At 41.7% G+C, this 26,437-nt stretch overlaps 1 protein-coding gene across 2 annotated transcripts in view; it reads right to left on the minus strand.

The window, feature by feature from the left end:
* kcnab1b (potassium voltage-gated channel subfamily A regulatory beta subunit 1b) overlaps window positions 1–22,771 on the minus strand; it is a 49,145-nt gene extending 26,374 nt beyond the window's left edge. Inside the window, exons 1-5 of one of the 2 annotated variants that reach the window (XM_074689239.1) lie at window positions 22,285–22,771; window positions 20,128–20,656; window positions 5,273–5,316; window positions 851–888; window positions 150–229 (exon numbers count right to left, since the gene is read on the minus strand). In XM_074689239.1, coding sequence (XP_074545340.1) covers window positions 150–229; window positions 851–888; window positions 5,273–5,316; window positions 20,128–20,342 — 377 coding nt within the window. In that variant the 5' untranslated portion in view covers window positions 20,343–20,656; window positions 22,285–22,771. Of the gene's footprint in view, window positions 1–149; window positions 230–850; window positions 889–5,272; window positions 5,317–20,127; window positions 20,657–22,280 lie in introns of both variants that reach the window. The other variant, XM_074689238.1, reaches the window with a different exon arrangement.
* Between the last annotated feature and the right edge of the window lie 3,666 nt (window positions 22,772–26,437).

Raw genomic sequence — 26,437 nt, forward strand, 5'->3', positions numbered from 1 at the left:
AAAGTTTAGCTACAGCGCTGTAGTTGCTGAACATGTTGTGAAGCTAGCTGGTTTGCTAGTTAGCAATCTGTTTCTGAATGCTTCCAGCATATATGTTAAAATTTTGTATGTAGGTCATAAAGAATCAACAAATGAGAGGCATCTCTTACTTTCCCCCGGAGTAGACTTCTGCAGTGTCAAACAGATTGACTCCGCTCTCGTAGGCGATGGTCATCAGCTGCTCGGCCACCTGACACAGACAAGTTACTTTATTTCTAAGAGTTTTATATGACATTATTATAACTATTTCCAAAACTACACTTCTTAAAAGATAAACAAAGACACTCTCTGTTTGTCACTGAGCCACAAATAATCGGGGAAATTGTTGAGGTTGCTAGCTGATTAAAGTTGTTTACTGCTCAATATATTTCCCAGACTTCTTTGACCCAGTTCTTGAGCCTGCAGTGTATTTCGAGCCATACTTGGGAAGGCCAATTCTGTCAGGATGTTGCTCACTTACTGTACTCAGCTCCTGACTTTTTGTTTGTGTGGTTTGTGAGTCTATTTGTGTCTCAGTGTCTTTCAGATATGATCCCAAACACTGGTGGAGCTCATCCACTTAATAACTTGTGACAGAGATAAATAAGACCTAATTGTTTGGCCTGGATAGAGCCAACATGGAGTTAACAGCCTGCTCTGATACTGGAAAATTGACACAGGGACTGGAATCATGACCAAATCCAGTTATGCCAAATTTCCCACATGAGGGCAACAGATTTCCCTTGAGTGGTATTTGCAAGGTCTAGAATAAAAGCAAACATCTGTTCACAGGCAACATCAGGGGAGTTATGGGTTTGATAAAATGCCTTACCTCATCAGAGATCTGACCACCAAATGTTACCCATGTGCCTGTCAAAGAGAAATCAAAGTGAAAGTCATGTAAAGAACAAAAACACACTGGCCGTTTGCACACGAAACCACTCACACAAATCATTTCAGTTTTGCATTAATTCTGATTGGCATATTGGCATGAACCCATGACAAACTGCCTCTGTCCTCGAGCCATCACATCCAAATGTCAGGGTTAAGAGTGGTTAAATAGAGGGGTCCCATGAGTTTCTTTCATTCAAACCCTGGAAAATATGAAGATAATCAGTTCAACTCAGGAGTTATTGGGATTAAGATAAAAAGGGTTGACTTCTTTTTTTTACCTGTTAGTTATTTCTATTTAAACAACTCTTTATGCTACTCTGTTTAATGCCATGAACACTATGGCCTATGTCGTCCTTTTTCTACCCTTCTCTTGCTATGTGCACTACGACAACATTTATATGTGTAGGGAGGCTTGTCAGTATAGCAGTCTGCAGTTCTGTCACAGGACACAAGGAGAAGAAATGAGTTTTCCTTAGAGGTCTTGGAGCGCTGCATTACAGATAGGGTTCAGAACTAAGACATCCAAGGGGAGCTTGGGCATCTGATAAGGATGCCTAGTGGAGCGTGCAACCGGGAGAGGACCCAGAACACGCTAGGGGGATTATAACTGGCCTGGGAGCAACTCTGATTCCCCCAGGAGGAGCTGTAAAACATTGCTGTGGAGGGTTTGGAGATACTTGCTAAGCTTCCTGTCAGCATAACTCTGCCTAAAAAAGCATTCATGAATGGATGGATATATCAATGGATGGATGAATGGAAGAATAGATGAAAAGTGGATGAATGGATTGGCTTGAACCATATTTCACAGAATAAAATATTTACACAAGTGAAGCCTTTTTATAAACAAAACAAGGCAAAACAAAAAACCCAACAACAATACAGTACGTAGCATCATAGTGTGGCAAAACAGATCACGTGTCAACCTACACGTGAAATATTTATGTGCTCTTCGGAAAAAACACTTTGTGCTATAGCTGATACAGATTTTAGCTGCTGGTAATTGGATTAACACTGTTATTAAAAGTAGGGTCTGCAGGAATTTTTCTTACTTGTTTGTAAACTCAACATATAAACTGGACTCCTCCTCCTTGGTTCAGTGCCAGCGGTAGCGCACACCCACAGCCTCTAACCATGACTATGTGAATACATTCACTAGCTTAGCAACCACCTGTAGCATTGTGTTTCTTCGTGGGAGAGACTCTAGAGCTGTGCGCCTGATTTGGCATGTTAGCAAAAGCTAATCACAGGTATTTGACACATACTTGGTTAGCAAGAAGCCAACTCGCGTCACTCTTCGTCCCGAGCTGCTCTCAACGGGCCCGAAATCGAGTGAAAGCCGAGCCAAGATTCACCCTCCTTGAGGAAAAAGCTTGGTCTCTTTGATGTTCTGTTTCGCTTTGGTTGTGCTTTGCCCACTATCGTAGCTGCTCGGGATAGCTTCTTCCACTCACAAATCAAAACGCAAAGCCACTTGCGCACTGGGGGCTCTGTGATTGGCTGATGTAACGACTCTTACCCTCTGCCCTGAAACATCCCCGATACAACCAAAGCATCAACATACAGGCTTTACAGGATTAGCCCTGCAAAAGTTTACATTTCATTTTTAGGAAAATCTTGCAGACTCTACCTTTAAGCTCATAATGTCAAACTGTGGGGCAGGTTTTTTGTTGATTCTGTGTAACAAAATGCAACTATGTTTCTTTTTTACTACTACTGTTCTCTACGCACCTGTTATGGAATTATCTTCTCCTTTTATTTAACTCCACTTCTGTTACCAGACGTCAGCAATGATATAATATAATGTAGGGGCTGCTGTAAAACCTAAAGCCAACTCAATCAGAAGTGTGGCAGCAGACCAGCAGCGGGGGCTCGCTCTGATTGGAATACGGTATGCTGGCAATGGTCGAGCTGAAAATCTTTCAAATTATTATCTGCAGCCCAATTTATACAATTTGACTTCACCTCTTGACACTGTCGCTGAAGGCAGTGACCCTTGCAGAACCACACAGAACAAATGCTACACTGACCAGTTGTTAAGAAAGCAACAATGGCACATCTCTATACATAGAGGACAGATGTCAGAAAGAATCACTGTTTAGCTAAATGAAACAGATGCAAGTAAAAACTAAGATGGGGATACTGGAGATCTTGTTCATGTTTTATTCTTCAGCTGCTTCTTTGCCTTAATGAATTTCTAAAGCTCCATAAAAGATGCACCTCAGAGGAGAATGCTGTATCCTTTGGTTTAACCTTTCTTCTCCTCATTCTTTGCAGCCTCAAACAGACAGACAGCACCTGTCAGCTGTCAAAAGCTAAAAGAGACTTGATAAGTAATAGCAGTATTGGCACTATCATTTAACACCTCTATAACAGGAGCAAGATTTAGTATCAGGTTATGTGAGGTCCTCGAGTGTTACTGCACATGGCTGCACATGCACACACAAACACACACACACACACACACACAGCAATGATATATTGTTATTCTTTATATAGAAAATGTGGGCACAACTGTTCTTTCCTCACAGAGCATAGGCTGAAAACAGTGTGTGATGAAACTTTTATAACTTCCTCCTCCTCTTCCTCTGCCTGTACCCCCATGCTGCTTGTTGTCATTGTGTGCTAATGAGAAGTAATGCAGAGGCTTGTGATGAATCTGCAACAGACTGCACCAGCAGTAGACGCAGATTAATGTTTGCATATTTTCTCTCACCACTTCTGTGTTATCATTTTTTATTAGATATTGGGAATGCTTTTTTTTAAATGTACTCATCTTGTTTCATGTCTGATCCTGTCTTTGTATCTATTAACTTAGCATTGAATAAAGGCTGGTAATGGAGGCAAACTATCTATCGGTAACAATTTCCATCTAAAGCTTAGCAATGAGCATGCTATTTGTGCTATATGTGCACAAATAGCATGCTAATGTGTAAATATAAAGATTTTTTTCGTAACATTTGACTAAATGAAGTTTAGCTGCAGCTTAAAAAACATTTTAAGCTAGCTAGTTTGCTAGTTAGCAAGCTGTTTCCAAATGCTTTAGAATGTTAAAACTTTTTTGGTTTAAGTCTCAACGTAAATCAAAGTTAGGCTCATAAATCAAAAAAGGATTGTGTGGAAAACAGAAGTTTTTGGTAACATTTGGCTAAATAAAGTTTAGTTATAGCGCTGTAGTCCCTGAACATGTTGTTAAGCTAGCTGGTTTGCTAGTTAGCAAGCTGTCTCCAAGTGCTTCCAGCATTTATGTTAAATTTTTTATGTAGGTCATAAAGAATCAAGACCAATAGATTAAACCCCTCCTAAAATAAATTGTTTAAAGAAATATGCATAAAACTAATGGTTTTTGGCAATATTTGGCTAAATGAAGGTTAGCTATAGCTTTGTAGCTCTTGAACGTTTTGTTTAGGCTAGCTGGTTTGCTAACTTCCCCCATTTTTAAGCATTTATGTAATGAATTTTAAGAAATGCGTTTGAACCCTTGTTTAGAAAAAAAAAATGCTTATTTCAACACATTGAAGTAAAAAATCTTCAAAAAACACATATGCTAGAGCAGCCTATACTTCTTTCAGCAGTGCAATTTTCTCTTCTTCCTCACCTTTATTGGGAAAAATAACAAGAAGAAATCAATCTTTTGCTACAGGGCACTGATGCAGGGCTGAAACTTGCCGATATTGAGGGTTGAAAACTAATTACTCCAAGTTGAAGGATGGTTTGCTCTCAATTATTCCTTCCCCAATGCTCAACACACTGTGGCGAAATCCTTGGAAAAAAATGCACTGCAAAGATAATTAACTAAGTCGTACAGATTTCCTATCATAAGTTGTGCTGGAGTTTCTGCTTGGTGGGATTGTTTTGCCCAAATTATCTTGTCTTCAGAGGCACTCTACTTCCAGCAAACACATGCTGCACGCTGTATGTGCACATACAGAGATAAGACCAGCAGAGGAAAACACATCCACGGGCACCAGAGATTTACTAAATGAATCAGGCCTATCAAGATGATTGAGAGTGTTTACTTTCTCAGTGTGCAGTGGATATGAGAGATAATTGAGCAACTTGTTGGCTGAAACTGGTGCTATTGATTAAATATTAACAGAAACAATATTAGCATAATGCTAACAACTTTGTGTTGTTGCTCATTACTCTCCATGCGGATAAAACATGCATGAGAATGGGCTGAAAATCTTAGAACCTAATTGCTATCTCCCTTCTGCTTGCTCTTTTGTTATCACTGCATCCTGTCTCAACACGAACACACAGACACACACACACACACACAGGCACACATGAGTTGAATTTGCTCCTGGATGCTTATGAAATCATTAGGCGTTTGCCTCTGACGCTAATTAAATGTACTCACCGAGACCCAGACAGGAGACACGCAACCCAGATTTCCCCAGGTTCCTACGAGAGATAAAAAACAAAGAATGATTAAAAAACAACCCAGTGTTTTTGAAGCTCAAGATTTCATCAGTCAAATGTGATCGCAATCACTGCTCATGTATTTTCCTCAGGGTTTACAATGATTTTTTTTTGGCTGTACTGAACCCAGGGGCTAAAATCTATGATGTTTACGAGTCAATAGACTGAAATGAAATAGCACAAAGCAATTTTAGGCTTGCTAACCTTACGATATTGTCAAAGGAAAAAAAATCAATAGTGATTACTGGAGCTGGGTTTAATAATAACAATGTCTGCTAGGGCTGGTGGATCATAAGACGTCACTGAATATAAGGCTCCCCTTTAACAAATCATCAATCCTAAAATAAAAACAAGAGATTAAAGATGGGAGGACCCTTTATCTAATCCAGGAGCATGATTTTAAGCTCCCTTGAGGGCGACTGAAACCCTGAAAATGTTCTTCTCACGATAAAATCACTGAAAATGGTTTTCAGGAAAGCTGAGGCACTCAGAGGTACAAATCAAAAAGCCTTTTTTTTCCACCAGGGCTACAGGATCATAAAAAACATGCCAACATGTTTCAGCCATATAGGCCTTCATCAGGGCTGTTACAAATTGGCTGCCAATCTGCTTCATTTTGAACAGGTCACATGGTTTTAAATTGTCACATTAACAAACTCAAGGTTATTCCATTCAATGCAGTAAAGCAGCCAGTTAATCAAACTCAGGGATAGTAAAGCTCTTTTCAAACTGTACATTTAATACACACAGGATTTTTTTTTTATAAAGAATACTTAAAATAATGGAGCCGTATCTATAGTCATTTTTATAGATGTTACAGCAGGTCAGAAATTTGAGATTAAGGACACGGTCCCACTGGCAAACCGTGCCATGCTTAAGCACACGTCAGTCCTAAAGCACATTTGGAATGGCTGCAACCGTACTTGAGCACGATTCACTTCCGTGATTTGGCATGCTTCAGAGAGGTGGGCTTCGGCACAGTTTACTTCATGCACGAGCACAAACACACGGACGGGGCGTGTGATCCATGACGTTAATCATCGCGATCACTGCCTACGTCATCGTGAAGCATCTGTTTACATGAAGCGTGATCTCATCAGAGTCAGCACAATGAGACACAGAGAGCACTGCTACAACTTTAGAGACTTTTGGACTTATAGTAAGACGTTTTCACACGACACAGCCCTCTAACAACCCGCTTTGTTTAAATTGATTGTTGAGGGATGCGCTCGTGGCGATCATACGTCAAGGATCACACACACTGTCTGCGTGCTTGTGCTCGTGCATGAAGTAAACTGTGCCAAAGCCCACCTCTCTGAAGCGTGCCAAAGCACGGAAGCGAATCGTGCTCAAGCACGGCACAGTTGTGGTCACACTGGCCATTCCAAACGTGCTTTAAGGCTGAAGCCTGCTCAGGCACGGCACGATTGGCCAGTGTGACCACATCCTAAGTCTGTAAAGTTTGAAAAGATCTTAAGTATCGCTGAGTTTGATTAACTGGCTGCTTTACGGCATCGAATGGAATAACCTTGAGTTCGATCATGCGACATTTTGAAACCATGTGACCTGTTCAAAAACCCATAAAGGAAGCAGATTGGCAGCCAATGTGTAACAGCCCTGATGAAGGCTCATATGGCTGAAACATGTTGGCATGTTTTTTTATGATCCTGTTGCCCTGATGGAATAAAGGCTTTTTAATTTGTACCTCTGAGTGCCTCAGCTTTCCTTAAAGCTTAAAATTGGATCCCTTTACTGATGAGCACCAGAGAGATACACATTTTTGTCAAGCAAGTTTTCTACCTTTCCAAAAACCCATGCAGCACTCCATGCAATCATTGAAAATGGTGTTTGTACTGAAGCAGCTGGGAGGTTTCTGTTTTAATTTTGATGAACTGTACCTCATTTATCCCTGTAGAAGCAAGGAAAATAAACAGAATGTATAACACACAGGTGATCATCACATCACTACAAATTGCTCCTCACACACACTGTCTTTCTAATGCGTCCCTACCTCCGTTAAATGAGCAACAGTGCACCTCCTCTCTTCTCCATAACACTTAATTTACATCCAGCTGATCCGCTGCAATGTAATACAGCACTTTCAGCTCTCATTACCACCACAGAAGATAAACTAAGACATCAAAGTTCTTGCCACCCTCGACTCTCAGCCCTGCACTTAACATTTTACAACCAACCGAGACAGGGAACTCATGTAGCGCAAGCGTTTAATGACTTAACAATAGGGCGAACACCAGGATCAGATTGTTCCCTCTTCACTGTGGGTGAGCAGCAACTGAGTTAAAAGGATCTAAAGACATCCAGCAGAGGAAAACTCTTGAAACCCTGTGAAATTGAGACATATTCCTGTGACTGCATCAACAAGGCCACATGCACGCACAAGGCCAAAATCACAAGCACTTCATCCTGAAAAGAGAATATGTCCAAATACTTATTTCTCCACATGGAAACAACCTCCCAATTATCCGTCTGGGGATCTTTCCTCCTGCTTGGTTTTGTAAGCATTCACTCATTACAACAAATGAGGCTGTAGAAAGTGCCAGCAGTCAGTTTCTGGTGTCTGACGACTAATGGCCTGTACCCATCAAGATGAATGCAGACTAATCCAAGCCCGTGCAATCTAACTGTGCCCTCAGCCACTTCAATTAGGTGTTCGACACAGGGAGGCATCAGTCACTGAGTCAGAAGCCGCCATGATAAAGGAGGGAAACACATGCAGAGAGTGTTAGCACATTAACACTTTGGGTGACTCAATAAATTGAAGAATTCTTTGATGTAAGATGTAATTAAGACGCTGATAATACCATGACAAGGGAAATTTTGGAGACGTGTCTCTCGGCAGTCGCAAACCGTGGGATGCCTTCTTGTCCATGACATGGTGGAGGAGTCTGGATATTGTATCCTCCGTCTCTCTGATGTATTATAGAGTGGGAGCTCTGATCCATGAAAGTGAGGGGGAAGGGCTGATCATGTAGGCTCTAGAAATGTGTTACAGACTGAATCTGTGTGTTCAGTTGAAGGGTTACCAGGGACAAACCAGGTGTATGATCAAACGTGCTCACAGCTGAATTTAAAGCAAGTCATCCTGGGTAAATCAGCTGCTTTATGCCCGGAACAGATCAGAGTTGTATGTACATTTCCCTTGAGCCGTCACTGGCTCTGTATTCATGTTTTACAGTGGCTCATTCATGCACAACATCTCAACAAAAAACAAGCTCCCAGGCACGTTGCAGTTCCAAATAAAGCAGACTGCTGAAAAACAATCGCTAGCTCCGTGTTTGGAGATCCACCATGAGCTACATTTGCAAATTGGTACTTTGAATGAATACATGCTGTCTCTGTTGTGTGAGAAAAACAAAAGATTTCTGGAATCCAGGAAGCAGCAACATCGCCCATACCTGATTATTAACCACACAGCCTGCTGTAGCGCCTTTGTAGATCTGTCCAAGGCTGGGAAACGAGTGCCAGCTGAGGAGAAGTTTTGGAAGCTAATGATGCAGGAAATTACTGCATGTCATTTGCAACAAAGGCAAGAAAATGCACAACTTTATACTTTTTAAAAACAGTCCTTGTGGGAGATCCAGGGGGTGAAAATGGGCTGCCAGGATGCAGAAGCCCAAGTTTTTCTGTGGTTTGGAAAAACTTGTTGATACTGTGAATGATAAAATAAAAACACAAGTTCAGGACAGCATGTCCAGACATGTTCCAGCATCAACAACTTTGCAAACCAGAGAATGTTTCTCAGCCCCTCATGCTTGGATGGTGCCCAAAACAAGCCTGGAAGTAAAATGACAAATGAGTCATTTGAAGACGCCCACTCATACAAACCTGTCACCACTTATGAGCATCCTGCAAGCTGCTACTTCATGTAGCCACTGCTATTCTTAGCGGATCCCCAGCTGATATAAAATGAACATCTGGTGGATTTACTGTGCTGAATTCTTCGCAGGAATGACCTCCTATTGTGGGAGGATGCTTTCTTTCCTGGAAAGCATTTCTTGCGTTCTTAAGTCACACTGGGGCATCCCTTGCGCTTTACTTCCTGATATTGGATTGTTGGAATCAATATTTGTCAGCTAACGCTTTCTTCAAGGTTGTGAGTAAACAGATAAAACTCCTCAACCGCTGGGGATTAGCGCAGACTGAGCAAGCCCACACAAACCAACCTTGATGGGCGGAGGGATTAGACAACACCCACCTCCTGTTTTCCCACCGCTCTCCTGATGACAACCATGATGTTGCCTTCAAAATAATTCACAGCAGGGGAAGGAAAGACGGGTCATATCCTGAATAAAGACATGTGTGGGTGTAAAAAAAGTAGGGAAGTTTGAGGGAGAAAATAAATAGATTTAGAGTGAGAGAAAGCTGCAGCAGAGTTTCTAGGGGGAATGAATAAATCACTAATGAAGCCTACAGGCCTCATGGCTGAACAGGAAGACGGAAGAAGGAGAAAGAGTGGTGTAAAGATGGAAAGAGAAGGAGAACTAGCGGCAGATTGAGGCTTGTGTAGTTGGAAGTCCAAGCCCCAAGTCTAAGCAGATCAAACGCCCTGCACAGATAAAGAATTCTATATGACACAGAATGGGAAATAGGAAATGACAGCTCCCTACAGGGCTTGGCACAATGCGCATGTTTGGATGGTGTGAGTGAGTGTGCATAAAACAGAGCCAGAGTCTGGACCCTTTGCTTTGTTTTTCCACAGGCCGCCATCATTTCAACCACTCTCATTTTTTAACACACAAGGACGATCGTTCCTTTCTGGACATATTTTCCAAAATTTCATTCCAAATGATATAAGTGAAAAGGAGCTCAGAGCAGTATTTTAGGCAGGTATGCATGACTGAAGCTGGAGGCCTGTGGGTTGATCCTGTATTGAAAATCGTGTGGGCTGACCTGAAGTGGTTGATTCAGAATGATTTTAGAGAAAGCCTGCCAATGTAGGGCACGAAAAAAAAAGCGTAATATGATAACTGAATTTTTTCATACTGTCCTCATGGAAAGTATGTCAAGGTATTTTTATAGGTTGAGTTTCTGTTAACGTATCAAAACAAAGATGTCACTGCATGCCTTGTAAATACAGGAAAATATTATTTTCAGGCTTTATGGATTTTTAGTTGCATTAGCACGTAAACCCTAATGTCTGATGCAAAAAGACTTCAAAACTCAAACATAGCTCTTAAGTTATTTTGTTTCTCCACTCCTTAAAGGGGCTGTGAGGAGTTTTAAAGTGATCTTTAAAAGTCTACTTTCTAGATACATTCCTGATCGTAATCCACACCTTAAAATAAGATTATAAGCCCCAGTATTGCTGATTACAGGTTAGTTCAGATTGCTACTTCTTAGCTTCCAGTTTGGGTCGTCCAGGACCGGGTTGTTCTAAGGCACATCAAGGTCTCTATGACAACACCACAGCGACTGATGAAGTTTAGTAGAGAGAAGAGATAAAACACAGAGATCTGTGTTTTTCTCTGCTAAAAATGATTTCTGTGATTAATTTTGTAGTGATGGTGGACACTGGAGCTTAACTGACAGACAGAAAAAGGACAGAAGAGCAGCAGAACGCTAAACAGGAGAGCGATGCAGCTAAAAGCTAATTAGCCAGGACAGGACAGGACAGGACAGGTGACCCAATCCAGAATATGTCTAATCTGTAAATCCATTGACAGGAAAAATGAGCACGGATAAAAAGAAAAAAAAAAAGGTTCTTTAATGATGTTTCTCCATTATCTAACATCTTTTATACCAGCCAACAGGCCTAAGAGACGAATTTGACAAATGCATTTAAGGTTGTTGGGCTTACACTCTGAAAAATACTTACATTTTTACTGCCTGCTTGAGAGGACAACACACGTATTAAGTGCAGCGTCCACTCTGTGTGGGTATTTTGTCTTCATTTTTTTGATAACTCCAATTTGTATTTGTTTTAATGAACCTGTTGAAGTCAAGTTTCTGTCAGTAATAACAGACAAGAAAAATTCTTTTCTATTCTATTCTATTCTATTCTGTTCTGTTCTGTTCTATTCAATGTGGTTGTAAAGGAGATAAGAAGCAAAATACAAGACTCAGAACAAGATATTCAGATGCGATGCTCATCCAGAATGAAGTAAAGGCATCTGTTCATGTCTCAGCAAGACGTCACTGCACAGCTGTAACAAGCTCTGTTTCTGCTGCTGGTGCCAATCTAAGATAAGACTTCGGACTTTCAAATTCAACTTGGTTTTGAATCTGACTTTAAATCTTTCTTTTGGAAACTAGCTATCAAAGTTATCAATGGATTAACTCTTTCATTTGTGTGATAGTGACACAGCGACAGTGTTTTCCTCTGAGTGCTGTAAAACAGTAGGAAAGATATGATGGCTTGGCTTTGGCTGTTTGAGCTCATGGCTCCATAATTTTTTTTAAAGCAGTGACATGTTTCCAGTTACAGTAAACGACGGTAATGTCCCTTAAAGAAATAACCAGATATGACAGTATGAGAAGCCAATCATCAGTGAACAAATCGGTGAGCGGAGACTTCTTCTGGTTAATGAACGCATGAATTTCATGTAAACATTCTGGAAACTAATTTGGTGACCCATAAAAAATTTGTGGAGACCCACCTTTGAGAATGACTGATCTATAACACAGGGGCTAAACTGTTTGTGATAATGTTCACTCCAACCCACAGTCAGCAGTTATTCTGCAGTGGTCTGTTCAAACTTGAGAGTCTATCAATAAAATAATAGTGAGGTTTTGTTAGCTCTGCTTGGTAGATGACTGGTAGGACATAGCTAACCAGGATTTACTGACGTTACACATTACAGACATGTCTTACAGCACCGGGCTGCCAGCTGCGCTAAATTTACATGGCTGCTAAACGAGTTACAATCTGACAGTGTTTACTTGTTGTCACGTTAGCCTACAGATACGTCAGAGCACCAGGCTAACATATAGCCAGCTGCTACAGTGTTTGCTTGATGTCACATTGAGATCATCATTTCAATCTGTAGCGCTATGTAACTGTACTGGTAAGTCCCTTAGTTCGGCGCGCTGTATCCAGCAAAAAGTTGTCTTGAAGAAAGAAAATTTGTTTTGATCTGATCTCCATTTAATTCCAAAACAAACACACGTCTCACTAAAAGTAATTTACGACAGTGTGCTGAGACTACAGGCCACAAGGTGGCGAGGGAGTGCAATCAAAACAGATCCTTCTCATAGCATCTTTAATAAATTAGAAACTGAGCATTAAGGTAACATTTTTACATATTTTTTTTTCTTCATTTCACCTTGCTCAGAAAAACCAGCAAACATGTTTTTTTTCCACTTTATATATAGTCAAGCCCCACTCCACACAGCAGTGTTTGGTTTTAGACTCTCTTCCTATTATCTTTACGATTACCGTCTGTTTACAAAGATCCCTCCAGGAAAATTGCATTCGCCAGGCAGCGCTGTTATAAAACCATTAGTCGTACAGAAAACCGTTTAAGTTGTGACCTTTAATTAAAATGCAAAGCCCATGCAAACATCCTGGCTCTTAAACTGAGAGATTGGGCAGCTCTGATCCTTTGGGGGCTTGTTTGGTCTTTAGGAAGAAGCGAAGCTCAGTGCTGCAGGGCTGCTGCTGTTTTGTAACAACACAGCTCCTAATATTAGAGGCTACACATCACAGCAGAGCAGCTGAGATGGGAGCTGAGGTAAATGATGTTGGAGTGTAAAATATATTTATGTCAGACGTATGCTGAAAATAAAGAGAGTTGGATACGCACAGCAAAACTGTGTTTGGGCACCAGCTTTATGGTAACGACATAAAGGGATTCAGGGCGGCGTCCAAACTTATACGCCTGAATGCAAACACACATACACACACGCACACAGGCTCCTGCGCATTTCACACAAACATGAACACACAGAGAGCAGCAAGAAGCAAAGTATGATTAATGGTGCACCCTGACAAGTGCAACAGCAGCAAAAAAATCCTATTTTTTGTGGACACCCAGGCAGATTGCCCGAGTCCCCCCTGAACCTGAAGAAAACTTCATTCTTCATTTTGTACTTTTCCTGAACCCACTGAACCCACTCCTTTGTGCTGCAAAGAGTAATATGGATTTTTTGTGTGATTAAAAGTGAAATCTGTTAAAATCGTGAGTATTGAAGTGTGCTCAACTGATCTGAGCAGAAGAAGTCAGTTCCCTACTGTCCTACTGTAAGTGTTTCAGTGACCCGGGAGAAATGATATTAAGAAAATCTCACTCACACCAGATTTTTTTTTGCTTTTAGTCTGTTGGTTTATGAAATACACAAGCTTAGAAGTGAAAAAGATTTAATTAAAGACTTGTGCTACAGGCACAGCAGAGTCATCCGTGAAAGTAAGACTGACACTTGCTTTGAGGCTCCTCCACACAGACAAATTGGCCTGAAACTCCTCTGAAACTTTCATCCTGCTCAGCTGTGTGTGAACACGGAGCACCTTGAAATGAGCCACGTTTCCTGTGCACAGAGAAACACTCGATGCAGACGCTTTCTGCAGAGCATCGGTCACACTGTTGACACACAGATGTCAACACAGCAGACCGGCTCCCTGCCTCTCTGTTGGCCGCTGATAAGCCGCAAGGAAGAAACCAACAGAAGGGATTTCTGCGCACCAATCTGCGGCGCAGCTCTGACTCACCCAAGCACAATCTGCCCCGAACCTCCTGGACTGTCAAAAGGCCTCCTGCTGCCTAATGACCGCCCTGATCTTCAACCAGCGGCTTCTACCAAGAGGAGATAATCTGTGGAGCGAACAGCAACACCATGTTTGGTGAAATCACTTATTCTGCGTCCTGTGTGTGAGTTTTATTTCAAGAGTAGGCAAAGGTCAAACAGCCTCAACACGGGGACACCACAAACAAGAACCAGGCTATATTTGGATCACCATGACAACAAAAAATGCTGCAGATGATGGTATTATTAGCGTACGCTTGCTCCCTCACTCCCTCTGCTCAGCACTGCTCATGCCTCAACTTCCTACGCCCTCAGATGTTTGCGATGTGGAGCATCTACGCAACACATGCACATACATGCACTCATGTATGCAATGCAGTGAGCCAAGACGTTCTGAACGCCTACGAAGACATGCATGAGAAAAACAGATCTCTCTTCTTTATGCAGAGGAAACTTCAGAGTTTGCACCCATTTTTTTTGCTTCAGCTTTGGAGATTCCCAGTTAGATGGAATCCAAAGCAGTTCTTTATCAAACAACTTTGAGTGAGAGGGTTTGGAAAAAAAAGAGGAGATACTGTAGCCCTCGACAAACAGAGAGCAGAGAGGGGATGCCACGGAGGAGATTTACTTCCAATATTTGCTCATCTGTGGTGAAAAAAGGGGGATTTACTGATGGCTTGGAGGAAGCTTTACTGCTAATACCCTCCACCTGTTTTCAAAGGAGCTACAAGGATGAGCAAATCGTCATTCCAAAACAAACGAAGCACACGTTGAAGAAACCGTGCAATGTGCATGAGTGCTGCAAGTTCACTGCCGGTTCAGAGACACAGCGACAGACAAAAAGACAGGGGTTGTAGCGCTGTAGAAAAAAAAATGACGGAACTGAATACGAGACAAAAGCTTCTTCAAAATTAATCATCTCTGGTAATGGAAAAATTCTCTTTTTGCAAAAAGCTGAAACAGTTTGCACAATAGAGTCATCAGGCCTGTTTGGTGCGGGGAACAGATTGAAGTTGGCCATTTCAATGTTGTTATGGAAACGAGATGAGATTGTGTGACAAGCAGACACTTATCACATCTAGCTGCCTCGCATCCAATCTGCACAGATTCTGCTAATTGCCTCTTTTTCTGCGAGCTGACCCCCGTGCCCTAAATTTACCCACTCATTCAATCACTTCTTTCCTCTTCTGTTCTCTTTCATTTCCTCTGTCCTACTCCATCCTTTATCCCTTCATTCTGTCCCTCCGTCTTTCTCTGTCTCTCCATCCTGACACTCAGAGGGATGATGTCACCCCCTCCACTAAACCAACAACGAGAGGTGGGAGCTACTATTTTGCTCCTGCGGTCTGGGTTGAGAGCCCACTCACTGAGATAAGAGTGCATTGTTTACTCGGCCCAGCCTAGTTAAGACTCCCACACGGACACACACAGAGCTGGAGTGCACCGCTCTGCTCGACTTTGCTGTCACACTTCCCAGAATGTTCTGTACGGTCACTGCCGGTTATTAAAAATCTGCATGACAATCAGTCAGACAGTCAGTCTCAAACTGATGACACTAATCAGAATCACAAATCTTGTGTCCTGGCTACATCAAACTGTGTGGTATGTACGAATGACATCAACCACGTTATGCCCACTGCCTAGCTTAGTTAAAGGTCTCATATTATAAATTTGTGGGTCTTTGGCTTTCCTCCCAGCCCACAAAATGTGATATTTATTGACAAAACCTGTACTTAGTAGTGCTTGTGAATTTAAAATCCTGACCTAAAACGAGCTGTTTGGATTTTGGGGAATTGCTGACATCAGCGATTCCCTTTTGACCAATCAGGAGCAAGTCTGACCTGGTTGGTCCACCGGAGTAGATACCCCCGAACCCCCTCCCTGCCCACTCCCCTCTCTGCTGCTGGAGAGTAATCTCTCCAGCAGCAGGAAGGAGAATGCTAAAGTTGAAGAGCCATCACTGCTCTGTTTTTGGTAGTAAACAGACACATAGTTCCACGCACAAGCTTCCCATCTCAGAAGAAGACAGGACTGAGTGGCTAGAGTTTATTTATCAAGGAAAAGTGCCAGCTACACTCAGAAAAACTGTACATGTGTGTGCTAGTCACTTCATGGCCGACTGCTTTTCCAACTTTGGACAGTACAACAGAGGGCTAGCGAATAGACTGGTCCTGAATCCAGGCGCATTACCAACCATCCACCAATAAACCTCGAACCCTGGAAGTGTGAGTAATTTAAATGCTGTCTGTTGTGCAGATGTAAGAGCATTTCCTCAGTGTCCCCCCTGTCTCTGTGTTAGCTTCAGGATGCTAACTTTAGCTGCGGTTAGCCTGTTGTTTTAGCCTGTAATGTTACGGTAAAGGAGCTTCACTGTTTTCTAAACATTGTGCACTCGGAGCTCGTGGCGCTGCTCTCAGTGACGTTGAAGAGCGGGGCGGTATCAGCGGTGGCTCATTTACATATAAAGGTCACGCCCACTAAATCAGAGCGTTCTGAACAGAGGGGCTATGAGAGCCTGGAAACAATGCTGCTGTGCTTGATTTATTGGCTTTTTGGACCAAAACATGTTACTACCATTTCATGAAGACATCAACGATTCATATTAAACTGCAGAAAAGGAGCAGAATATGGGACCTTTAAAGAAGAGGCTAGAAGCTCTTCTCCATATGACTCCAGTTTCTCCTTCAGCACTCAGGAGTTGCTGCTACTTGCTGCTTCCTGGCTTTTAACTCACTCCAGCAGAAATAAGCAGAAAAACTCCCACTCTTGCTGATCCTGTTTGAGATCCTGTGGCAGGAACTTTCTTATCATCTCTGAATCTCAGCTTGTGACTCACGATGATCGAGCCTTTTCTGTTCGGGCCCCTTAGCTCTGGAATTCCCTGCTAGAGGAGTTCAGATTAGTCAGGTCTGTCTCTTCTTCTAAATCATTGCTGAGAGCTGTCTATCACTGTCCAGCCTTCCCTTGGCTTGTTTGCTTCCTTTTCGAATGTTTCATTTAATTGTAGTTGCATTGAAATCCTAGTACAACTGATTTTTCTCTGCTTTTTTATTCCCTGCATTTTAAAGTTTCCTGCTTGGCACCTTGTAAATCTGGCTTTGAAGGTGTATTATTAGTAAATTTATCATTATTGTATCTACAGGCAGTTCTCGAGTCATGAAAGAGTTCAGATCCTACGACGCGCCGAATTTTAACCTAAAATACCCCCTAAATCTCTACATAACTACCCAAATACATGTAATATACTATATATTCTTATTCCTTTTTGTGTCCATGATGCAAAAAGTGAGGATACCGAGAGAGTTATGGGACACAAACACAGACAATCTACACTTTGACGCAACTTGAGACAAATTGGACGATGCTGTTGAAGGCGTTGCACTGCGTCAAAAACTAGTACTCATAGTAGGAGCTTACAAACACTGCGGCGTAACTTCAAAACCTTCTCTATTTTCTTACGTACATATATTTATTTGCATCGTAAAGTCAAAACGACTTAAGTTGAGAACCACGTAAGTCGAGGACCTCCTGTACTCTAATGGCTGTTAGCATTAACGTGTTAAATGGGAGGCAATCGTGATCCAAACCTTTTTTGTGTTTTGTGCTATTTTGCCTCCATCAGCAAGCTGGATTTCAGCATCTACTTGCTTTCTGATGAAAAACAATGAAAACGCTTAAAAACCTTCCCATACCACTTGGTTGACAGGTCAAAAGTAATACCTACTTCATATAAAACAGAATAAAAAGATCATCTCTGTTTAGTTTAGCTTCTTCCTACGAGCTTTGCATGCAGGTGCAGCTAGTTGAACCACATCACAAAAGTGAGCAGAGCACCACCAAGGAACGTACAGCTCACAGTGGACCTGTGGATAAAACTATAGAAGTTTGCTAAGTAAAATATGAATATTTGCAGTAAAGTTGCAAAAACAAATGAAATAAAGTGATTAACAACAATTAAAAAAGATGAGCAAGTTTCTGATGATTTAGGCTTGAACCATGGCTCAGACAAGCCTGTTCCTGAATAAAAGCCGGATACTCTCTCTGTATTTGTCCGTTACTGCTATGACAACCATGATTATTTTCATCACATCACAGCTAGGTGAAATAATGGACTCTATCTTCACTGGATAAATTAAATGCTTGTAACACTGATGTACTAGAAAACATTAACAGAGGATTGGATCGAGGCTCATCTCAGCAGTAGGGATGGGTACTGAATTAGGTTCTTTAGGTACCAACCAAATTCTGTCAAAGTACAGGGGTATCGATTCATGTAAAATCAAAAGGTACCATGTTTAGGTGTCCATGCTGGACATAAACTCAGCATTGCAAGGTTATATATTGAAGAATAAATATGTTTAAATGAAAATACATACATTTTATTACTAAACAAATTGATATTTTTTACCACATGAACACAAAAGAGTACTGATAATTGTTACTGTTGAGTACTAGTACGGATTGTCAGGTACCGGACATCAGTACCGTATCGTTTCAAACGTGAAAGGTACCCATCCCTATTCTAACCTTGCAGAGCAGATGAACCTGCCTGATTCAGTTTCTGAACTCCTGCAGGTCCATCTTGCCAGGCTCCAATGACCAACGATTTCACTTGGCTAAATTCTGACCGGCCCAATCAGGGAAGAGAGGCGGGAGCTGTGGGAGCAGACGTGACGTCAGCAGACTTTCGTACTTGTCAGCGTTCCTTTGATTCTGAAGTTAAATTTATAAAAACGGAAGCTGTCATCTAACGCCTTTTTCACAGCTGTTTCTCGTGTTCCTGTAGTTGTTCATCTATTGTTTCTTAGAAGCATCGGCTCACATAAGCTACGTCATACCGTGGCTTGATGTGGATTGGTCCGTGGTGAGTGTGTTAATCAGAACGGTCGTCCAATCACCAGCTGCAGATTTTTTTTAAAGTCCCGCCTCTGAAAACAAATCGGAAGAGCTGCTACCCAGATGGACTAGTGAAATAATTCTGTGGCGGATATTATGAAACTGTTCGTCTGGTGTGTCAGGTTATCCCTATTCAGCAGTCACTGGAAAAGACTGCTGGAGTGGCCACCAGCTAATCACAGAGACCAACATGAAGAGAGAAATGCATAAACACACACACACACACACACACACACACACACACACACACACACACAGGGAGCACCTACGCCCACTTGAGGTAAAAATATGAAATTCAAACTCTACACTGAAAGGCACCTGCTCAGCCACGGGGATCAAACAAGGAACGTTTTTGCTATGAAGCACCACTGCACCACCATGGCTTCATAAGCCGGTATACACAACATTTTCTGTGGAACTGGCTGAAGATCGCTTCCATAACTCCTCTGAGGAATTGCTGTCAGATGTCAGTCGGTTGCAAGTGTTTGGGCAAGGAAAGTACTTTTCTACACTGAGGAAATGTGCAGATTCAAAACTCCTGGAGGGCGTTATGAAACGTTAGTCAGAGGAGTTTAACACCAAAAACCTTCTAAATATCAAACTCAGTGTACTAGATTCAGAGGACTTCTTATAAACACAGACACAGACTGAACTGTTCAGCTTTAGGCTCTATGAAGCCAGGGGAGCTATTGCAGCAAGTTTATAATTTAACCCACTCTGTCTAAAATTTGTGCAAGTGTGAGACTGTCTTTTTATCTTTGGGTGCATGTGATGCAACTTTGCATTTCCCTTTGTTTTCCAATATATCAAAGTTGTCCCTGCATCTTTTATATATTGGATTCACACGATAATTTCCAATGTTTTATGCTCTCCCATCAAACTGTCACAGACTTCAGTTAACTGCACACATTGTTAATTGTGAAAAAATTGACTCAAGCTGCCAAAAAATCTGCATCTTGTCTGTATCTGGACACAAACACGGAGCCACACTCACACGCCATCCCACACATCACCTGTCACAGCTCTTATATCTTCATTATCTCAGCCAAGGCTCTTTGAAATGAGCTCATTTAAGGAATCCTCTTTTCTCCTGCGTTCATTCTTACATTTCTTCATTTACCGCCTCTCTTATCCATTCAATCTTAACACGACTCCTTCCCACTCCTTTCTCACAGTCTCCACCCTCAGTCCACCTACCGGTACTTCATCCCTGTGAGCTTGGCCGTGGACTCTTTGAGGTTGTGGTGGTAGCGATGGGTGAAGGAGCCCAGGCTGCGAGCGATCAGGGCTACGGTGCGGAAGCGAGCCCGGGCCTGGCTGGTTGAGTTGGGGCTGGTGGCGTTCTGCTTGCTGTGCTCGCCGTTGCGTGGGGCCTTCAGCCCGTGGTCCGTGCATGCAAAGGAGACCTGCATGGCTGATTGCAAAGGCCACTAGAGCTCCTGTGAGACAAACAAGGCTTTATCTGTGTCCCCTTAACCACATGAACTACCTTTTTTTCTATACAAGGGTCTTTTTGTCTTTGCTCTTATGTGAAGTTGGAAGTCGGTGGTCTGGGCCAGTCCTTCATGAATTTTATGTGGACATCACTGTGAAAACTGATGGTTGAAAGAAATGGTTGAGTCTCTCTTGATGCAAGAATCTCAAGCTGTCGTTTGACAAGATCGAACGTAGTCCTACTCAATATGTGAGGGGTTGAGAGGGAGATCCTGAGCCCATCTGACTCCACCTGGAATTATGAGAAAGGGCGGACATGAAGGGACAAGGATGGAGAAGAAGAGGCACTGAATGAGTAGCAGAAAGAGACGCCTGGTTGAGGAAAGCTCTTGAGAGAGTTTGTGTGGTTGCAAAAGGTTAAAAGGTCAGAGGCTTAAGAAAAATCTGGCAACTGTCTGTGTGTTTTCATTCTCAGAGCTTTTCTTAATGTTGCTGTCTTCTTCGGTAACACTTTACTTTAGAGGTCCGCAAATTTCATCACACTTAGGTAAAAATTAGACAACATTTTTTCTTATTACTTTGAAATCATCGCAAACTTCTTTAAAATAATGTCCTAATTTAATGTTGCAAGTCACAATTGGTTGGTCACTGTTTTTTTTCCAGTTTCTTTGAAATTTCCTCCAAATTGCAAGGTAAGAAAGTGACGATTAGCAAATAATTTATTTGAAATTAAATCACAACCCACCACAAAATGTTTTTAGAAATATCCCAAAGTTTCTGCTATTTCCAGAGAAGCAGGTGATAAATAGCTGCTTAGTTCTTGAAAAGAAGTTAGGTTCATTGTTTCCTCTGATAATTACCTTTGAAATGTTAATGAATAATTCAGTTTGCAGCAGTTGATAGTTGGCTATTTGTTATTTAATTTCACCAAGTTCTTTAGTACCCAGTTTGTTGATTTGGATAATTGAGATCACATGTAAAATGCTAAACCTTTATGATTAGGCCTATAATATTTTACATGATACAACTGAAGGCTTCAGATGTGATATTCACCAAGAGTGGGGTTGTAAATTGGTCTTACCTGATTGTGATAGACACTGTGAGTACAGGCGCACTGCAAAACAGAATCTGGACGGAAGTTATGTGCTAATTTTCACCAAATTCTCATGAAATTTTGGGGGTAATTTCAAAGAAATAAGAAAAAACTTTGTCTAATTATTACCTAAGTGGGATTAAATTTGCAGACCAAAATAAAGTGTTTCCAAACTGATATCTAATCAAGTGTTTTTGTCTTATTTTCAGTAGAAAATGTCTTTTTAGACTTAATATTAGCAACATTCACCTGACTAGTCTAGAAAAAATTCTTATTTCAAGGTATTTAAAGACTAAAAGGAGGTCTGATTTGCTTGTAACAAGTAGAAAAAATAATAAATCCAATGGGACAAGAGAAAAGTTACCTATATATGTGTTGCCTCTTCTTCTTGCATTTTTAAGCTGCGTTAAAGTGAAGAAAGAAAATAAATCTTCTCTTCTCTTTCCTACCTCACCTTCCTCAACTCATCCCACGTACAGCATTTTGAACTTTTCTGTTTTCACCTCCAATCTGGTCTTCCTCACTCCTGATTCTTCTATTTCTGTCAGTACAGCTAAATCCTAGCAGCTCTTCTAACAAGTTCCTATTCAAGGTGTCGAGGAAGTTTTTCTCACCCATCCAACCAAGACTAAACCTCTTATTCAAACACCTGAAGAGAAGCGTAACGATGGACCAACACTCTGATCACACTCCTGACACTTGTGATAAATATGTTCAGGCTCTCAAGGAGAAACTGATGTTTACATTTTGAAATTAGCTCTGTTCCTCTTCCACTTACAGCACCAACACATGACTAGATATGTTCAAAGATAAGTGGTCTTACACACAGTGAGCTGAGAGATGCAAGGAGGAGAGATTCTTGACTGTTGTGTCCCCCTCCTGAAACTTCCAGAGGACTCAAGCGGCGTCAAACAGCAAACAGATGTCCCGCAAAGATCTGCATGCCCGACAGGAGAAGAACCAGCGTTTCCAGCAGCTGTCCTCACACCGGGCACCCAGCCTTATCCCGTCCACTAAGTCCTTCACCAAGTCCTTTACGGTCCCCGGCTTTGCAGCAAGAGCGCTCTGTTGGATAGAGAAACCCAGGAACGGTAACAGGCGAGCGGCAAGTAGAAGGAGGAGAGAGGAGCTGGAGGACGCATGGTACCTCGCTCCAGAGAGGAAGAGGTCGGATGGAGAGAGGAGGCAAAGAAGCAGCGTGTGCTGAGCGTGTAGTGTGTGAGAGGGAGAGTGAGTCAGGCGCTGAATGAGGGAGAGAGGAGAGACAGTGTGTGTGTGTTTGTGAGAGTGTGTGTGTGCAGGCTCCTGGCTCTGACTGACAGACTGAAAGAACTGCAGTGATTTTTGCACCGGGGCGCCAGAGAGAGAAGGAGAGAAAGTCCACAGCAAGTCAGTGTGTGTGTGTGTGTGTGTGTGTGTGTGTGTGTGTGTGTGTGTGTGTGTGTGTGTGTGTGTGTGTGTGTGTGTGTGTGTGTGTGTGTGTGTGTTCATTTAAATTTCCCCCAGGCAGGATGATAAAGATGGCATATGCTGGCTGATAACATTAACCTACATAGTAAAGTAACAGGCACTCTTCACCTCACTGGTGACAGTTTCTCTTTTCATGTAAGTAGCACCGTTTTTCATCTTTTACCTCTTTATAAATGGATTAACTGAAATTCATGCTTCCTAACATAGGATAAAAGCACATCGTATTTCATTTAAGTCCCCAAAAAGAGCCAAGAGACCTTCAGTGACGCTAACATCTCTGAGCAGATGTTTTCAGTAAATGGCACAGCGAGATAACGTACAAGCCAGCATTCAGGCAGTGCAGCATCTTATTTTCCTCCCCCACTGAGCTGTAATGTGACAATGAAGGATTTCATGGTTCATTGACAAATCAAGATCCTCCAGGCCAAAACAGAGTCTTATTTATATCCTCCGAATTGTATTCGATAACAGAAGATGCTGATGAAAATCAGCTACGGGGTCATTCCTATTTTAGAGGCAGGGCTGGCTATTGGATCAGCGAGAGGTATATCGCTCAATTTTTTTAAATTAAAAGAAACTGTTAACAACATTTTGATGTAGTTCGTCAACTTTAAACACCTAAAATTTCAGCAAAGACTTAGCGCTACTGTTCACTGTATATAAAGATGGGCGGCATGCCTCCATCTCATGCATTTGTAAGTGAAGCCAAATCCCACTCGTATGGGCGCTGACCATAGACTGTAAAAAAAAAGTGGACGTCATCTTGCTCAGCTCTAGGTGAGGTAACCACAAAAACCGGACCCCCTGGTGGCTGGCTGCAGTATAAGTCAAAAAATTTTGTCTCTCCGGTCATTCCAGATGGGCTGTGGTCAAACTTTAAAAACTAATACACCTTGTAGAGATGTTTCTCACGTCTGCTTGTTGTGGTGATTTGAAGATATAATTTGGCTGTCTTGTATTCAAGTCCTCTTTTTTTCTGAAGATTTTTGTTTTTGTTAGTTATAAGAGGCTAAAAAGGAGGTTTTACATCATTTAATGATGATTGACAGCTGCTGTTCTTGTGCAGTTTTTTCGGGGATTGTAAAATATGTCAGGAGGTAGAGTCAAGAAGTGATTAGACTCTCGAAAGAAGAAAAAAATATATTTATGTTGTTACCCAGCTCGACTCAGATTCTCCCAGAATCCCTCACAGTCTCTACTGAGCAGACTCTGGTTGCACAACTGCTACCAATGGCTGCACCTGTGACGAGTGAATTTTTGTTTCAAAACTGTACAATGGTAAATGGTGGAGCCACGCTGTGGGGGAAGGCACATGACGTCACATAACGTCACATGACACCTCAGCCCCAGCATTTAATCTTTCCTTAAGATAAAACATCAAAATGTCAGTCAGTAATCCAATGACAAATTGAGAATAACATCGAATCTCACCAAAAACGTACGCTTACACACAAACATCAACAATTGAGATAACTGCCACGACGGAAAGCCTGTTCAAGGAAACTGCTTTTGGTCCATATTCTAATTTTCTTCTTTGACCCATGCTCTTTTTCCTTTTTTTAATGGAGAAGGAAAATTTAAAACCTATATAGCAGGGGTGGCCAACCTGCGGCTTGTGAGCCACATGTGGCTCTTTGCCTTTCTGTGTGCGGCTCTTCTATCCACTATATAGTTATGAGTAATGGTGTGCCAATCAATCTAAACTATTGATGTACTGATGCCAAAGTTTGGATCAGTATTGATCAATATTTGGGCAATAAGATTAATACTTAAGTTTCATTTTCTCTTCTCTACATGTGCTCCTCTCAATAGCTCATGTGCTCACATCTATCTATCTATCTATCTATCTATCTATCTATCTATCTATCTATCTATCTATCTATCTATCTATCTATCTATCTATCTATCTATCTAGATAGATAGATAGATAGATAGATAGATAGATAGATAGATAGATAGATAGATAGATTGGAAACGTATTGATTTTCATTTTATGTCATTTCATATATACGTGTGAGAAGAAGTGTGTTTGTAAGACCATGTGTGTGTTGTGGCTCTTTGTAGTGCCATGCTGATTTTTGTGGCTCTTGGTCTCTGACTGGTTGGCCACCCCTGCTATATAGCAACCAGTCACCAGGGGGAGCTCTAACAGCTTTGGCTTCTATCTGGTTAGTTTTGTTGAAGTTTGTATAAATTCAACCAATGCCTTTCAGCACATGACCTGTGCCATGACAGACAAAACAAAACTTACTAAGTAAATACTACTGAAGTAGAATGCTCATGAAGTTCGGCGCTTCATCCCAGCTTGTACCTTGTCTTTCATTTCATAACAAGTATTGGAAAGAGACATCAACACCCTAAAACTGTACACCCACATAAAGATGTGTGTGAAGCTGAAGGACCACCAGGGACCATGTTTGATAAAACTGTAAAAGCTTAAAAAACAGAGACTGAGATATCTTGTTTTTGTGTCCCTTGTACTTCACAAGAGCAGATACTGTAAATCACAACTTGATACAGCCAATTCAGAACAGTCCAATGGTTCATTGGATCCAGTTCAGGAGTATCTATTTTGGCAATTTGACTTTTGTCGCCTGTGTTTTTGGACCTGGATGTGATGATATCAGGACCAGCATGTGAGATAAGTATGGCTGCACATCTATCCTGCACAACTTGTTGCTCAGGGCGGTTTGCCAATCACAAGGTAGCAACACCCACAGCTTTAATGCAGGGAAATGCTAAACAGGAGCATGAATCAGTAAATAGACATGATTAATGAAGCAATCTGAAGGAAACAATAGAGATTAATGCTGAGACATGGTGTTTTGAAACATGAGCATGACAGAGAAGTCATCCTCTGAAAAATGAAAACCTGGATTACAAAGCCCCCATAGTGCATTGTGACGGTGGCCCAAAGGCAGTGCTGAGTAAACTGATCCTGGAGGTAGAGTCAGTCGAAAGCGCCTTTGAATAATGCAAAGTTCAATAAACTCTATTCTGCGGCACCTTCTACATCTCTTACACCTGCCCTGCCTGCAGGCAAACCCTGTTTTGGCTTGATCATTTTGTTTCTTGGCACTCCAGAGAGGTAACCATGCAGTCGGACAAAGTTTCAATCTTCTTTTTAATGTCACATGCACCTCCAAGACTACAGTTCCTCGGCGCCGATCCCATTTAAAAGTATGTCAGTCAAAAGCGACAACTAGATCTGTGTCTCTCACAGTCTGAGCTGGAATCCCCAGTGGGTGATATCGCTGCTGCCTCGAGGCAAACCTCTCTGCTTTAATTGCTCCAGTACGAACCTTTAATAGAGCTCAATAACTTTGTTACTGGAATAAAACCTCGTCATGGCGAGTCCCCACTTGTTAAAGTGACGCAGCACTCTAGAAAGGCAGACTGATAAATAGTTGTACCCTGTGTTTCCCACAGTGTGCACAACTGTGAGCATAGCTTGATAGCATCGCCTGTCCCTCTTCAGATAATGCATCTATTCATACAGAGAGCAACAGT

This window comes from Halichoeres trimaculatus, unplaced genomic scaffold (genome assembly GCF_033239565.1).
Source record: "Halichoeres trimaculatus isolate MK-OKI-2021-1 unplaced genomic scaffold, fHalTri1.1 fHalTri1_scaffold_15, whole genome shotgun sequence".
Classification (NCBI taxonomy): domain Eukaryota; kingdom Metazoa; phylum Chordata; class Actinopteri; order Labriformes; family Labridae; genus Halichoeres; species Halichoeres trimaculatus.